Source organism: Lepidochelys olivacea (genome assembly GCF_965140295.1).
Source record: "Lepidochelys olivacea isolate rLepOli2 genome assembly, chromosome: 1".
Classification (NCBI taxonomy): Eukaryota; Metazoa; Chordata; order Testudines; family Cheloniidae; genus Lepidochelys; species Lepidochelys olivacea.
Window position 1 is genome coordinate 195,655,125 of NC_140411.1, and position 15,712 is coordinate 195,670,836.

Sequence of the window (15,712 nt, forward strand, 5' to 3'; positions counted from 1 at the left end):
GTAAGACCTCGTTAATTTGGCATTTGCTTGATACCTTAAATGAGTGTGTGTGTTGAGGGAAAAGTACTGTCAGTGGCCCAGTCCTACTCTCAATCATTGGGATTTTGACCATTGATGTAAATGGAAGCAGGAGTGGAGCCCAGGTGTTAATTGTTTCACACCATGAAGCCTGGGATTTGATAATCCTTACAATTTGGGCTTGAACATCGGCAAGTATTGTTCCTGGGCACAAAATCCTCTTCGCTTTCATATAAAAGGTCCGTGGGGTGGAGACACTGAGAAGAATGTGGATTTCCAGTGTGAGTAAGTAATGCCCCCTGCAATGGGTGATCTCAAGACTGTTACAATAGCTCCTGTTTCAGAGAGGATCTCCAGCATAGTCTGTAATGCCGGCCATTCAGGGATGCCTTATGGAACTGTAAGATGCTGGTGTTACCGAAGAGGCAAGTAACAAAATATTCTCTCGTGTTTCCTTTTGATAGCAAGCCATGGACATTTTGGGATTTAGTCCAGATGAAAAGTATGGTGCCTACAAGCTTACTGGTTCGATCATGCACTTTGGGAACATGAAATTTAAACAAAGACCCCGGGAGGAGCAAGCAGAGACTGATGGCACTGAAAGTAAGGCAAACCTAGAATAATTCAGAAGCCATTATCCAGTTTCTCTGTTTAGAAATTGATAGACCTAATTCCTGTTCCTGTACAGGCATGTTTTCAAGTATCAATTAAAATTAATTTGAAATCCTGTTTCTTTGGACTAGGTACTGATAAAGCTGCTTACCTGATGGGACTTAACTCCTCTGATTTGGCTAAGGGTTTGTTGCACCCCAGAGTGAAAGTTGGAAATGAGTATGTCACCAAAGGTCAAAGTGTCGAACAGGTGAGAAGAAGCTTTCAAAGCATTTGGTCCAACAGACTGGATGTCTGCTCTACAAGCTGACAGCTTTTTGCTGTAGAACTTTACACAAAGAAAAGATAGCTAAAAATATTAACGTAATGTCTCTGTGCATTATACAAGCACTGGACTCACTTCTAATTTATCTCTTTATAATCCAAAATTATATCTTATCTCAAAGGGGTTTTTTTTCCCCTGGAAAACAATTTTTTCCTGGGTGTGGACAGCTTATTGATTTGTGGAAATGGCATCTCAATCATTTACTAAAACCCATGTTTGTTTTTTTAATAATTGTGTTGGCCATGGGTAGATTTAAAACTGAATTGGGTCCAGTTCTGTCAAAACTTTGGGCAACTCTAAAAAGCTTTCCCACCTGGTCCTTTCTTCACCATTTGTCCGGGCGTACAATGGACTCTCTCACCCAGCTGGACTCTTGTTTTTCATCTACTCCTGAGTCCTGGATCTCTTTCCCAAGTAAGGGGCTCAGTCCAGCAGTCTGCTTTGTGCTGCTGCCATGTGCTACTCTGCCTCTCACTGCACTGTTGTTGGTATCTGGGCCACAGAGTAGGTTCTTGCCATTAATTATTTTAAAAAAGTGATATAGGGTAATGAGTCCAAGGGCAGGGCTACAGGGGAATAATGGAAGGAGGAGATTTTCCAGTAGCATTGTTTCCATTATTTAATAGCAGCACCCACTCAAACCACTTGCATAAACTGCACAGGTCAGTGTATCTAACTCTGGACCTGAATTAGTCACCTAGGAGAACTGAGTCGTGGATTTTTATTATTTATTTATTGGTCACTTACATAATTTTAGAACCCAAAGGCCCCAGTCTGGATCAGAGCAACCTCATGCATTAGTATCTCTTAATTTACCTAGTAAAGACAGCAATAAGTTAGTGTTGCTGCTTCTCTGAAAAGTTGGAGTCGTAACAGCATGGATGGTGCTGAAGAGTTTAGGTTACAATGAAAAGGGGTCTCTGAAGACAAGGTACTGGTGTAGGATTCGTAATCAGAGCACCATCAGATATTATGTGCATCCTCTCCTGTTGGCACAGTTGGCTATTTGAGAGGATAATGAAGAAGCATTGCCTGGTGCTGTTTAGTGTGTTTAGTTGTGTTGGGTTGCTTTAATATTTTGAGTGTCCCTTCCATCACAGACAGTTAGCCATCACAGATACAAGTTTGAGGACCATGGCACTTTCCAAAATATAAGGAGCAGTTAGCCAGTGGTAAACTTGGGCCTATTCAGATCCTCTGCATCTGTGGAGGACCTCTTCAATTCCCACCGCATTCAGGGAGATAGCAGGCTTCTTTGACCTCACCACCATGGGTCTGGAATACAGAACCCTCATGAGTCAGTAGAAGGGTGCACAGCCATCAGTGGCAGTCTGCGTCCCTCTCCAGATTCTGGCTACACTCCAGGGTTGCCATGTTATCCCAAGTTGCAAGGTGCTGCCCAGCTCTTCAGCAAGGAGTGGGGTAAGGCTGGGATTTGGCCCCAGATAAATAGATTTAATAAAATACACTATTGCTAGTGCTACAGAAATAAGGTGCAGCACAGCTTATGGGGAAAGCTTTCCTAATTTCGTTAGGCATTCATCACTCAGAGTCAGGATTACTGTGAAACTGTCTTCAAACTACAAGCAGAGGTTTAATAGCTAAAATGCCCTGAGATGAAAAGTATTGTGTACTGTAAAGGCATACAGTCATCCTGATTATCTGATAACTGTGTTTGAAACCGGTCCTTTAGGTTGTGTATGCTGTTGGGGCCTTATCCAAGGCAGTGTATGATCGAATGTTCAAGTGGCTGGTACTCCGTATTAACAAGACCTTGGACACTAGGCTGCCAAGACAGTTCTTCATTGGGGTCTTGGACATTGCTGGCTTTGAAATCTTTGATGTGAGTATTGGTTGGTAAGAACTCAGCTGAAGGTCACCAAATACTACTTAGCCATAGTTCTTGGGTTTCATCTTTCTTCTGAAAGGACAGTAGGGTAAAGAACAAACGTGACCGAAGAGAGAATCATGAACAAGAATCTGCAAAGCTGTTGAGATATCAGTGGGCACTGGTGGCACTCAACACCTTGCAAGATCGGGCATGCAATTCATGCTCGAATTGGGGAGGTTTGGGACATTTGATAAAGATGAGCAGCTCCAAAAGTTAGGTAGGACTTCTGTCTCATCTGCTCTTGACTCATGCATTTGAAGTTGACTGGAATAAGGTGTGCTTTAGGGTATTTTATTTCAAGGAGTCTTCATCTTAGAGAGGAATCTTATTATGTTCTGTGATATTGCTCATGTTTCATTATAATGTCTTTGTAAACTGAAGTGTGAGAGTAAAGCATCTTGATTGCTAAGGCCTCTTCCTCAAAATGTATTCTTGAAGGCTAGAGGGCAGCGTTTGCAAGAAGGAAATTCAATATATGCCAACATAACTAGAAAATATATTGAAAGATTCCCCAGCTTGGAGTTGCATGAGAGGAAAAGTGATCAGGAACAGCCAGCATGGATTCACCAAGGGAAGGTCATGCCTGACTAATCTAATCGCCTTTTATGATGAGATTACTGGTTCTGTGTATGAAGGGAAAGCAGTGGATGTATTGTTTCTTGACTTTAGCAAAGCTTTTGACACGGTCTCCCACAGTATTCTTGTCAGCAAGTTAAGGAAGTATGGGCTGGATGAATGCACTATAAGGTGGGTAGAAAGCTGGCTAGATTGTCGGGCCCAACGGGTAGTGATCAATGGCTCCATGTCTAGTTGGCAGCCGGTATCAAGTGGAGTGCCCCAAGGGTCGGTCCTGGGGCCGGTTTTGTTCAATATCTTCATAAATGATCTGGAGGATGGTGTGGATTGCACTCTCAGCAAATTTGCGGATGATACTAAACTGGGAGGAGTGGTAGATACGCTGGAGAGGAGGGATAGGATACAGAAGGACCTAGACAAATTGGAGGATTGGGCCAAAAGAAATCTGATGAGGTTCAATAAGGATAAGTGCAGGGTCCTGCACTTAGGACGGAAGAACCCAATGCACCGCTACAGACTAGGGACCGAATGGCTAGGCAGCAGTTCTGCGGAAAAGGACCTAGGGGTGGCAGTGGACGAGAAGCTGGATATGAGTCAGCAGTGTGCCCTTGTTGCCAAGAAGGCCAATGGCATTTTGGGATGTATAAGTAGGGGCATAGCGAGCAGATCGAGGAACGTGATCGTTCCCCTCTATTCGACATTGGTGAGGCCTCATCTGCAGTACTGTGTCCAGTTTTGGGCCCCACACTTCAAGAAGGATGTGGATAAATTGGAGAGAGTCCAGCGAAGGGCAACAAAAATGATTAGGGGTCTGGAACACATGAGTTATGAGGAGAGGCTGAGGGAGCTGGGATTGTTTAGCCTGCAGAAGAGAAGAATGAGGGGGGATTTGATTGCTGCTTTCAACTACCTGAAAGGGGGTTCCAAAGAGGATGGCTCTAGACTGTTCTCAATGGTAGCAGATGACAGAACGAGGAGTAATGGTCTCAAGTTGCAGTGGGGGAGGTTTAGATTGGATATTAGGAAAAACTTTTTCACTAAGAGGGTGGTGAAACACTGGAATGCGTTACCTAGGGAGGTGGTAGAATCTCCTTCCTTAGAGGTTTTTAAGGTCAGGCTTGACAAAGCCCTGGCTGGGATGATCTAACTGGGAATTGGTCCTGCTTCGAGCAGGGGGTTGGACTAGATGACCTTCTGGGGTCCCTTCCAACCCTGATATTCTATGATTCTATGAGTTCAGCCTAGTCCTAGGAATGCTGGTGTGGAGCCCAGCCTTCCCACTGGTATCCTTTCCTGCTTTGTCTTCAAGGGACACCTATACAATGGGGGCGGGGGAGCTAAACTGGACTTAATTCCTTGTTCACTGCAGACCAGATAACGGTCCTGTACCCACTGACACTCAGAAACTCCTGGTTGTAGAAAGTCTGCTTGAAATTAATTGAGACAGTGGATGGCAATAGTTCTTTGTTTATTTGCCAGGTCAATGTAAACTCATTTTGCCAGCCTGGTTTGTCAGCCCTTGCTTTGACTCTTTATGATGCTGCTTTCTATTGACTTGCCGCTCACGTCAAAGGAATGTTGGTGTGTATTTTTGGTGCTTTGGCAGCCTTGGAGATGCTAAATGTCTCTAGTGATCAAATCACCTGATCCAGGAAGTAAATTGATTACCACAGGGGCCAAGAAGGAATGTTACTTCCCATGCACAGTGCTTCACAAATTGGCCTATGTGTTGATTTTGCTTTCCTAGGAAGCACTGGGTTTTAACTGCTGCCAGAGGAAGATACTGAACTTGATGGACCAGTGGTCTGATCAAATATGGAAATTCTCATGTTCCTATGTACTGCACGTTAGGAAGCAGTTAGCCTGAGAAACTCCCCCGTAGCCTCTCTGGCAGTTACCTGATACATAGTTTTAGATTTAGACTATTTCTTCCATGCCTGACCCCTTCATATTTAATTTTGTGTGACTGTTTCTCTTTTCCCCTTCTGCACCATAGTATAACAGCTTTGAGCAACTTTGCATCAATTACACAAATGAAAAACTGCAACAGTTTTTCAATCACCACATGTTTGTCTTGGAGCAAGAAGAATACAAAAAGGAAGGCATCGAATGGGTATTCATTGATTTTGGCTTGGACTTGCAGGCCTGCATTGACCTAATTGAAAAGGTACGTACAGGAGCACAAAGGCATGTATGTTCAGACCTGTTTTCATGCATAATGCTCTCGTTGGAGAGTTCTTTTATTTCCAACATTAAAGTAGGCTTAGTGTGAGTAGCAAAACAAACAAAAGCTCTAGTTCTTCTCCTTGCTGCAGTATAAGCAAAATCTAAGGAAGATTAATTTGTGTGATGCTTCGAATGCCTAAATAAGAGAGAGAGAGAGAGATGGAACCAACAGAAATTATCAAGTTACACAATAGCTAGCTTGAGTTGGATCAGGTCCAGAATGACCAACTTTAAAATATCAGTCAAATGCCTTGGAAGTTAATAAAGCGAAATCTGAAAGTCCGTATGAAATGCTATTAGAAGTCAGTGTAAAACCTCCCAAAGCAGAAGTGTCATAGTGAGCTGTCAAAAGTTTGCTTGCTGATTTAACAGAATAAACATGAGTTGCCCAGTCATTATGACAAGGAACCCTGTGAATATGGAATTCCATCAAGTCAAGCCTAGCTGTGACACAGCTACTAAAATCTGCTTAATCATAAAAATGGAATCCTAAAGCTTTTCTAATTAAAATCTCTTTGGATCAATAGCCACTGGGCATCCTGTCTATCCTGGAAGAGGAGTGCATGTTCCCAAAGGCTACGGACATGACATTCAAAGCCAAACTTTATGACAACCATCTTGGCAAGTCACCCAACCTTCAGAAACCTCGGATTGACAAGAAAAGGAAATATGAAGCTCACTTTGAACTTCTTCATTATGCTGGTGTGGTAAGTTTCTAGTATCATCAGAGATAGACATTGTACTAGAATTCCTACAAATGGATTCATCCGAGAGCCACCAAAAAAATAAAGGTTATACTTAAAATTTTAAAAAAACAGGACTGGTCAGAAATAAGGATAACATCAACCTCTGTGCCCTAGGTATTACAGCACATTGAGATATAGGGATCCAGGTGCATCGAAACATGGATAGAACAGATCACGTTAAGGAGGGCGCATGGTGGTTTAGTGAAGATTTGCCAAGGTGTTTCTAGTCTTGTCTGTGAAATCACCCTAAGTTACCTACCTTCAGAAAAGTGACCATATAAAAATGCTACCATCTTAGTTGACATATTGATTCCCTGTACGAATTCAGTCATATGTGGCTATGTTGGCAACCAAACCAAGGTTTTACTGCTTTTTACTCCTGTTAGTGCTGCAGAGCCAACACAGCTAAAAGTAGGATGAATTCCGTTCTCCCCCTTGCACAATCAACCGGATTATTCTAAGGTCTAACTTCAGAATCTGTTGTGGATGGGTGGTGAAGGTGATACATGAATCAGAATGAACCCGGTTTCTCATTCTGAATTGAGTTTGCAGAAATGGCAGAAGAAAAAGCATCTTTTCCTCAAATGCAGCAAATCTGATATGGAGTCATTGAGAAAATGTAGGCACCCCATGAGGCCACTTTTAGACTCACTATTCAGAGTGCCATTGAACTTTAACCTACTTGTATATTTAATAATAATATAATTAATATCTAGCTTTAATATAGCACTTTTCATCTGGAGAGCTCAAAGCAGTTTACAAAGGAGTCAATATCATTATCCCCATTTTACAGGTGGGGAAACTGAGGCACGGGTGGCTGTGGGTTGCTTAACGTCACCCTGTAGGCCATTGGCAGAGCCAGGAATTGTATCTTTAAGAGACTTCCGTTAAGAGATTTACATCAGACAATCCAATAGAGAGCTGTGGCATAGCAAAGGGCCTATTGTAATATAAAACCATAACTTATAGATTCATAGATATTTAGGTCAGAAGGGACCATTATGATCATCTAGTCTGACCTCCTGCACAATGCAGGCCACAGAATTTCACCCACCACTCCTAAAAAAGACCTCACACCTATATCTGTGCTATTGAAGTCCTCAAATTGTAGTTTGAAGACCTCAAGGAGCAGAGAATCCTCCAGCAAGTGACCCGTGCCCCATGCTACAGAGGAAGGCGAAAAACCTCCAGGGCCTTCCAATCTGCCCTGGAGGAAAATTCCTTCCCGACCCCAAATATGGCGATCAGCTAAACCCTGAGCATATGGGCAAGATTCATCAGCCAGATACTACAGAAAATTCTTTCCCGGGTAACTTGGATCTTACCCCATCTAAAAACCCATCACAGGCCATTGGGCCTATTTACCATGAATATTTAATTACCAAAACCATGTTATCCCATCATACCATCTCCTCCATAAACTTATCGAGTTTAATCTTAAAGCAAGATAGATCTTTTGCCCCCACTACTTCCCTCGGAAGGCTATTCCAAAACTTCACTCCTCTGATGGTTAGAAACCTTCGTCTAATTTCTAATCTAAATTTCCTAGTGGCCAGTTTATATCCATTTGTTCTTGTGTCCACATTGGTACTGAGTTTAAATAATTCCTCTCCCTCTCTGGTATTTATCCCTCTGATATATTTATAGAGAGCAATCATATCTCCCCTCAACCTTCTTTTAGTTAGGCTAAACAAGCCAAGCTCCCTGAGTCTCCTTTCATAAGACAAGTTTTCCATTCCTCGGATCATCCTAGTAGCCCTTCTCTGTACCTGTTCCAGTTTGAATTCATCCTTCTTAAACATGGGAGACCAGAACTTCACACAGTATTCCAGGTGAGGTCTCACCAGTGCCTTATATAACGGTACTAAAACCTCCTTATCCCTACTGGAAATACCTCTCCTGATGCATCCCAAGATGACATTAGCTTTTTTCACAGCCATATCACATTGGCAGCTCATAGTCATCCTATGATCAACCAATACTCCAAGGTCCTTTTCCTCCTCCGTTACTTCTAGTTGATGCGTCCCTAGCTTATAACTAAAATTCTTGTTATTAATCCCTAAATGCATGACCTTACACTTCTCACTATTAAATTTCATCCTATTCCTATTACTCCAGTTTACAAGGTCATCCAGATCCTCCTGTAGGGTATCCCTGTCCTTCTCTAAATTAGCAATACCTCCCAGCTTTGTATCATCTGCAAACTTTATTAGCACACTCCCACTTTTTGTGCCCAGGTCAGTAATAAAAAGATTAAATAAGATTGGTCCCAAAACTGATCCTTGAGGAACTCCACTGGTAACCTCCCTCCAACTTGACAGTTCACCTTTCAGTAGGACCCGTTGTAGTCTCCCCTTTAACCAATTCCCTATCCACCTTTCAATTTTCCTATTGATGCCCATCTTATCCAATTTAACTAATAATTCCCCATGTGGCACAGTATCAAACGCCTTACTAAAATCTAAGTAAATTAGATCCACTGCATTTTCTTTATCTAAAAAATCTGTTACTCTCTCAAAGAAGGAGATCAGGTTGGTTTGGCAGGATCTACCTTTTGTAAAACCATGTTGTATTTTGTCCCATTTACCATTGACTTCAAAGTCCTTAACTACCTTCTCCTTCAAAATTTTTTCCAAGACCTTGCATACTACAGATGTCAAACTAACAGGCCTATAATAACTTGTCTGTTCTATTAGCCGTTCTCAAGGTATGGTTCAAGATATACCCACCCGGGGCACATGGGGCTCTTTCTAGTGGCCTGTGGGGCCACAGAACACATTGAGACCCAGGAAAGATGAGGGAAATGCAAGATTGGGAAGGGATATAGAGGATTCAGATGGGGAATTGTTGGGAGTGGGAGCCAGGGATCAGAAAGCAGAGAATTGGAGACTAAACGGCAGGTATGGCTCATGAGAGTGATTCCCTATGAAGTGTTTTACAGGATAAAGCTTGTGCCATTAATTTCAAACCAAGCTGTAAAGAACTGTAGCTGCTTGTGAGGAAGAAAGTGTGAGACATAGACTACTGGGGAAAGTGTTTGACATGGTTTATTTTTCTTACATTTTGGACCACATGGTTCTTTCTTAGGTGCCCTATAACATCATTGGCTGGCTTGAGAAAAACAAAGACCCACTTAATGAAACTGTGGTGGGCATTTTTCAAAAATCTGCCAACAAACTGCTGGGAAGCCTATTTGAAAACTACATCAGTGCTGACTCTGGTAAGTAGAATAAGCTTACAAGGATTTTCCTTCGCTTCCAGGGCACATGCTTGGAAAGGAATTTAAAAAACAAAAGAATACTATAGGCATCCACTGACTGACATTAAATCAGGCATTTTCTCATTAATTAAATGGGCATGGCATCTATACTAGTGTGCCACAATATTTTAAAAGGAGCCTTATCCCTGTTTGTCTGAGTGCCTGCCATTTTGTATGTGTATTCCTTTGAGCAATTTTGGCACACTATTTTGTGTGCACAAATGCTGGAATCTCTGCATGCATATCCTATATGTATATTGGCACTCAGTTTGAGCATGCCAATGGGGACTGAACTGTGCAAAGTCTCACTTGTGTGTGCAAGTGATGCACACAAAAATGTATAAATGATTGTTTATCAACAAAAACAGGTCATGTCTCCAAATTATGGCCCTCTCTCTAGCTGAATTACAAAGCTTCCAAACAGTGTCTAAAGTGACACTTAACATTTAGGAGAATGCACTTGCTGTGATAAGAAAAGTTCATATGATCAAAATGTTATTGGATTCGTGATGGACAAACTGAATGATACCTGTCTAGTGCTTCTCCAAACCTCTAAAGTCTGCAAAATTAGGTAGGAAAAACTTGCAAGAATAGGTTTTCATGAGGCTTCTAGTAGTTCTGAAATAAACTCTCTCTCTTTTACTGAGCCGTTTTATGTGAGGTAAGGCAAGTCACAAGCTTCCATAAAATTGATGTTAAGGAAATAGGACTGGCACTCATTACAGAGACGTAGCTGTTGTGTCCTAAAGTCACAATCACTTATAGCCTATTTATTACGAACCTCATTTATGTAGATGTAGTTGTCATGAATCATAAGATCCCTTATGAAAGAATTAGAAACTGCAGACTTCATAATGTGGATTAGAGATGGAGCAGAATAAAAATAACAAAAAGCCTGCCTCTAGCAAACTGTTGCAGGTAGCTAAGTGCCTATCTGCCACAGAGCATCAGTCCCAGGAGTGCTACCTTGTCTTGCAAACCGTGCCAGTCAAAAGAAATAGCCATTCTTGGCACTGTCACTGTCAGGAGAGACGTATTTTTGAGAATAACATCAAACACATGGTACTTTTCACTTTCCTTGACATGGCTGTGCTGTTCTCAGGAGACAAATTCCAGGCCATATACTCTCTACAGTTCACATGCTATGTAACCAGGTTAGTCATTTTCTTTCGTCTGATGTTTTTCTGGATATATCTGATTGTATGAAATAAAAATAAATGAATCCCAAACTACTTAATATTTTGTCAGAAATTCATTTTTATGCCCTTATTATGAGGCATGGTTACAGAAATGAATAGTTAACACCATATACAACTGTAGAGGAACTATAATGCAGTAAATTTATGAAGGTTTCTGATGAAAACCACAGAAAGGAAGAGAGTGCTTTAGCACGAGTCACCAAAAGCCTAACACAGAACTATATCCTTTATAATATTTAAAGTGTGAGAATACTGGATTTCTTTTCTACAACACTTGAGGACCAAAGAGACTCACATGACTTTAATTTTACCTTGATTCCAAATATTAATTACATTGTACTTCTGGAAATATTTTTACTGACTTTGTTTCTTACCTGAATACTACATTTGATTGAGCTGTTCTTTATGTGTTTCATTTATTTTAATTTTTTTAGTTGATCACAGTACAGAAAAGAAACGCAAGAAAGGAGCTTCCTTCCAAACAGTGTCATCGCTACACAAAGTAATTTTAATTTTTTTATTTAAATGGCTCATAATGTTTCTGTGTAATTTCAACTATGAGGTTCCATTGTAATCAAAAAGAAGAACCACAAGTGCTTTAGTAGACCAAATCAAACTGAAATTGAATGTTTGAATTTGGGTCTGGGTTTAGGTGTTGATAAGGGCTAAAAGTGACTAATGCCTAACAAATTATTTATTTGTTTAATTTCTCTTCTTCTGTTCATTCAATGTTCATTGAACAAATTTGGTTTTTTTTAATCGTTTTGAACAGACTATTCACAATTTTTGAACTTTTTTGATTTTTGTTTACTCTCTGGTTATTGTTTCATACTCATTTGAAAATGGAGATGGTCACATGACATTGTTTCTATTCCCTGATTGGATGAGTGTACTACTTATAATCAGGCTCCATGGTTAGAATGTTCATGGAAACCCAATGTAAAATTTGCTTTACGTGAGTACTGGAGCTTAAAACTCATTTTCTGCAACCATCCATGCTACTAAAACTGAAATACATTTGTATTATTTGTGGAAGGTGGACAGAAAGACCATATCTTCACTGGCAAAAATAGGACCAGTTATTCACCACTGGAGCAACTCCACCTGGGATAACAATGGAGGAAGCTGTAATGTAAGCAAGCTTTGAGTGGTTTTGACCTGCCATGTCATCTAATCTTGCTTAGAGCTACTGCCAGTAGAGCGAAATCAGTGGTGAACTGAGTCCTATTTTGGCCAGTGTAGACAAAGGTGAAAGAAGTGTGAAGATAGCTGAAGCAAATTTCCACAGACTGCAGCTTGATAATTGATAAGAACTCACAAAGGGCAGCAAGATGCCCAATTTCATTGACTTTCTCTTGGAGTTAAGAACATAAGGACTGCCATACTGGGTCAGACCAATGTTCCATCTAGCCTAGTACTCTGTCTTCTGGCAGTGGAGGCTTTGGATTACCCCAGGTATGGGATTACATCCCTGACTATATTGGCTAATAGCCACTAATGAACCTCTCCTCCATTAATTTATCCAGTTCTTTTTTTTTTAACTCAGTTATGCTTTGGCCATCACAACATCCCATGGCAATGAGTTCCACAGGTTAATTGTCTGTTGTATGAAAAAGTACTTCACTTTGTTTGTATTAAACCTGCTGCCTATCAATTTCTTTGGGTGACCCCTGTTTTTTGGATTGTGGGAAAGGGTAAATAATACTTCTCTATGCACTTTTTCCATTCCATTCATGATTTTATAGACCTCCAACATATCCTCTATTAGTTGCCTCTGTTGGATAGAAACTTATCACTTTGGATGGGCTATTACCAGCAGGAGAGTGAGTTTGTGTGTGGGGGGCGGAGGGTGAGAAAACCTGGATTTGTGCTGGAAATGGCCCAACTTGATGATCACTTTAGATAAGCTATTACCAGCAGGACAGTGGGGTGGGAGGGGGTATTGTTTCATGGGCTCTGTGTGTATATAATGTCTTCTGCAGTTTCCACGGTATGCATCCGACGAAGTGAGCTGTAGCTCACGAAAGCTTATGCTCAAATAAATTGGTTAGTCTCTAAGGTGCCACAAGTACTCCTTTTCTTTTTGCAAATACAGACTAACACGGCTGTTACTCTTAAATGTTACAGTAGGTGAAGGGACAGTTTGATGGTATCCCCACACAAGAATGTTAAATTTAATTACATTATGGTCACTATTACCAAGCAGTTCAGCTACAGTTACCTCTTGGACCAGATCCCATGCTGAACTTAAGACTAAATGAAGGACTGCCTCTTCCTTTGTGGGTTCCAGGACTAGCTGCTCCAAGAAGCAGTCATTTAAGGTGACTAGAAATTGTATCTCTGTATCACATCTTGAGGTGACATTTACCCAGCTAATGCGAGGATAGTTTAAATCACCCGTTATTTCTGCTTTTGTAGCTTCTCTAGCCTCCCTTAACATTTCCCAAACACTGTCATCATCCTTGTCAGGTGGTTGGTTGTACATTCCTCCTGTTATACTCTGGTTAATCAAGCATGGAATTTCTATCCATAGAGTTTCTGTAGTATTGTTTCGTGTAGGATTTTTACTTGGTTTGACTCCATGCTTCCTTTAACATCTAATGCCACTCCCCCACTAGCACTACCCACTCCTACTCTGTCATTCCTATGTATTTTATACTTTGGTATAACTGTATCCCATGGATTATCTTCATTCCACCAAGTTTCTGTGATGCCTCTTATATCCTCATTTAATGTCAAGCACTCTAGTTCACCCATCTTAGCATTCAGACTTCTAGCATTTGTATATGAGCACTCATACATTTTGTCAATATTCCGTTGTTTGCCTTCATGTATTATATTTAATTGGGACTCTGTTTCATTTGCCTGTTCATTTGACTATCTCCTACCTGTACTATATCAACTTCTTTGCTATCCTCTTTACTAGGATATAGAGTTCCCCCTTTAATAAATTCATCCCTAAGGGACATCTCTGCCCAAACCATGTGCTCCTCCACCCCTCTTGGTCTTCCCCAGCCTTTAGTTAAAAAATGCCCTACAACCTTTTTGACTTTATGTGCCAGCAGTCTGTTTCCATTTTGATTTAGGTGGAGCCCATTCCCTCCTGTATATTCCATTCCTTCTCCAAACGGTTCCCCAATTCCTAATACACTTAAATCTCTCCTCCCTACTCCATCATCTCATTCATGCATTGAAACCCTGCAGTTCTGCCTGTCTTTCTGGCCTGGCCCATGGAACTGGAAACATTTCAGGGAGTGCTACAATGGAGGTCCTGGACTTTAGTTTTACACCTAGCGGACTAAATTTGGCCTCCAGGACTCTCTCCTACCTTTCCCTATGTCATTGGTATGTACAGGTACCACAACCACTGGCTCCTCCCCAACACTGCACATAAGTCTGTCTGTACGTTTTGTGAGATCCGCTACCTTTGCACCTAGTAGGCAATTCACCATGCGGTTCTCCCACGCATCACACCCCCAGCTATCTATATTTCTAATAATCAAATCCTCCAGTAGTATTGTCTGTCTCTTCCTAATAACGGGGGTCTTTTCCTCCAGAGGGATATCCCCTAGGTGCAAGAGAATATCAGGACAGCATCTAGAAGGTGGGTCCCAACTATGGGCACATTTCCATCTACTCCAGCTTGTTGGTTCCTGCCCCGGGACTTTCATCCTCCTTAGCAGCACAAGGGCTGTTGGACAGGAGGTGGGACCGCTCTATGTCCCTGAAAGTCTCCTCATGTACCTCTGTCTCCTTTAGCTCCGCCAGTTCAGCCACTCTGGTCTCCAGAGCCCATACTCTGTCTCTGAGGGCCCTGGATTGCTTGCACACCACGACACATATGCCACCTTCCCATGAGGCAGGTAATCATATTTGTTGCACTCGGTGTAATAAACTGGGTAGCCCAAATCCTGCTGCTGGACTTCTGTCTGCAATTTTTTATTCTTGTGGCTTTTTAATGTCACCTAAGTTTAGGTTATGTTGGTGAGGTGTATTGGCTTTCCTTTATTCTGTCAATTACCTTCCTTGGCAACTTGGTGACTTTCTAATTGTTATAGTCACTCAGACTTATCCCCCTGCAGCCAAGCTCTCTTTAGGTGGGCACCTAAATGCCCATTGTGCCTTTGAGAATCTCCCCCAACACAGTCATTATGAAGACATGATTGCACTGACATATGCAGAGTATTCACTCTGAATAGTCTGCAGGGTTGGTGCTAATATCCACCTGTACATCTGCCTTATTTTCTGCTTATTAGACAATATATATTTTATAGCATTGCTGCTCACATATACATTTAGTACAATATTAAGTTCTAATGATTTAGCTAATTCTGTTTTTTATTATACCCTTTTTAGGAAAATTTAAATAAACTGATGACTAACCTGAGATCTACAGCTCCTCACTTTGTGCGCTGTATTATCCCCAATGAAACTAAAACTCCAGGTATGGAAAATCCAGCAATTTGTTGTTCTATCTGCATTTTAATCCTGTTGTTTTTATCCCAGAAGCCATTTCTAAGTCATCAGCCCACACTTAAAAGCAATTTGATTGTACTCTTCCTCCAATGCTAGCTGTCGTTTCGAGACATTACTCCCAACTCTTCTCACCTACTGAGCAAAATGAGGGTTAAATCCTCATGGAACGATCTGATTTTAATTAAGTTCTTGAATTTTTTTAAGGTGCAATGGATGCTTACCTTGTCCTCCACCAGCTTCGCTGTAACGGTGTCCTGGAAGGAATCCGTATTTGCCGTAAGGGATTTCCAAACAGAGTGCTTTACGCTGACTTTAAACAAAGGTAACACAGAGACCAGTCCCAGACACAGGTCATGTTTCTACTCATGATCCAATTCCAGTCAG

At 41.3% G+C, this 15,712-nt stretch overlaps 1 protein-coding gene across 1 annotated transcript in view; it reads left to right on the forward strand.

Annotated features, from left to right (window-relative positions):
• The window catches only part of MYH15 (myosin heavy chain 15), a 60,786-nt gene that overhangs the window by 14,420 nt on the left and 30,654 nt on the right, over positions 1-15,712 (forward strand). The window contains exons 12-20 of the mRNA XM_084641840.1: positions 483-621; positions 762-880; positions 2,649-2,798; positions 5,419-5,589; positions 6,176-6,355; positions 9,482-9,614; positions 11,287-11,354; positions 15,209-15,296; positions 15,533-15,650. Of these exons, the coding sequence (XP_084497966.1) occupies positions 483-621; positions 762-880; positions 2,649-2,798; positions 5,419-5,589; positions 6,176-6,355; positions 9,482-9,614; positions 11,287-11,354; positions 15,209-15,296; positions 15,533-15,650 (1,166 nt within the window). The remainder of the gene's footprint in view (positions 1-482; positions 622-761; positions 881-2,648; positions 2,799-5,418; positions 5,590-6,175; positions 6,356-9,481; positions 9,615-11,286; positions 11,355-15,208; positions 15,297-15,532; positions 15,651-15,712) is intronic.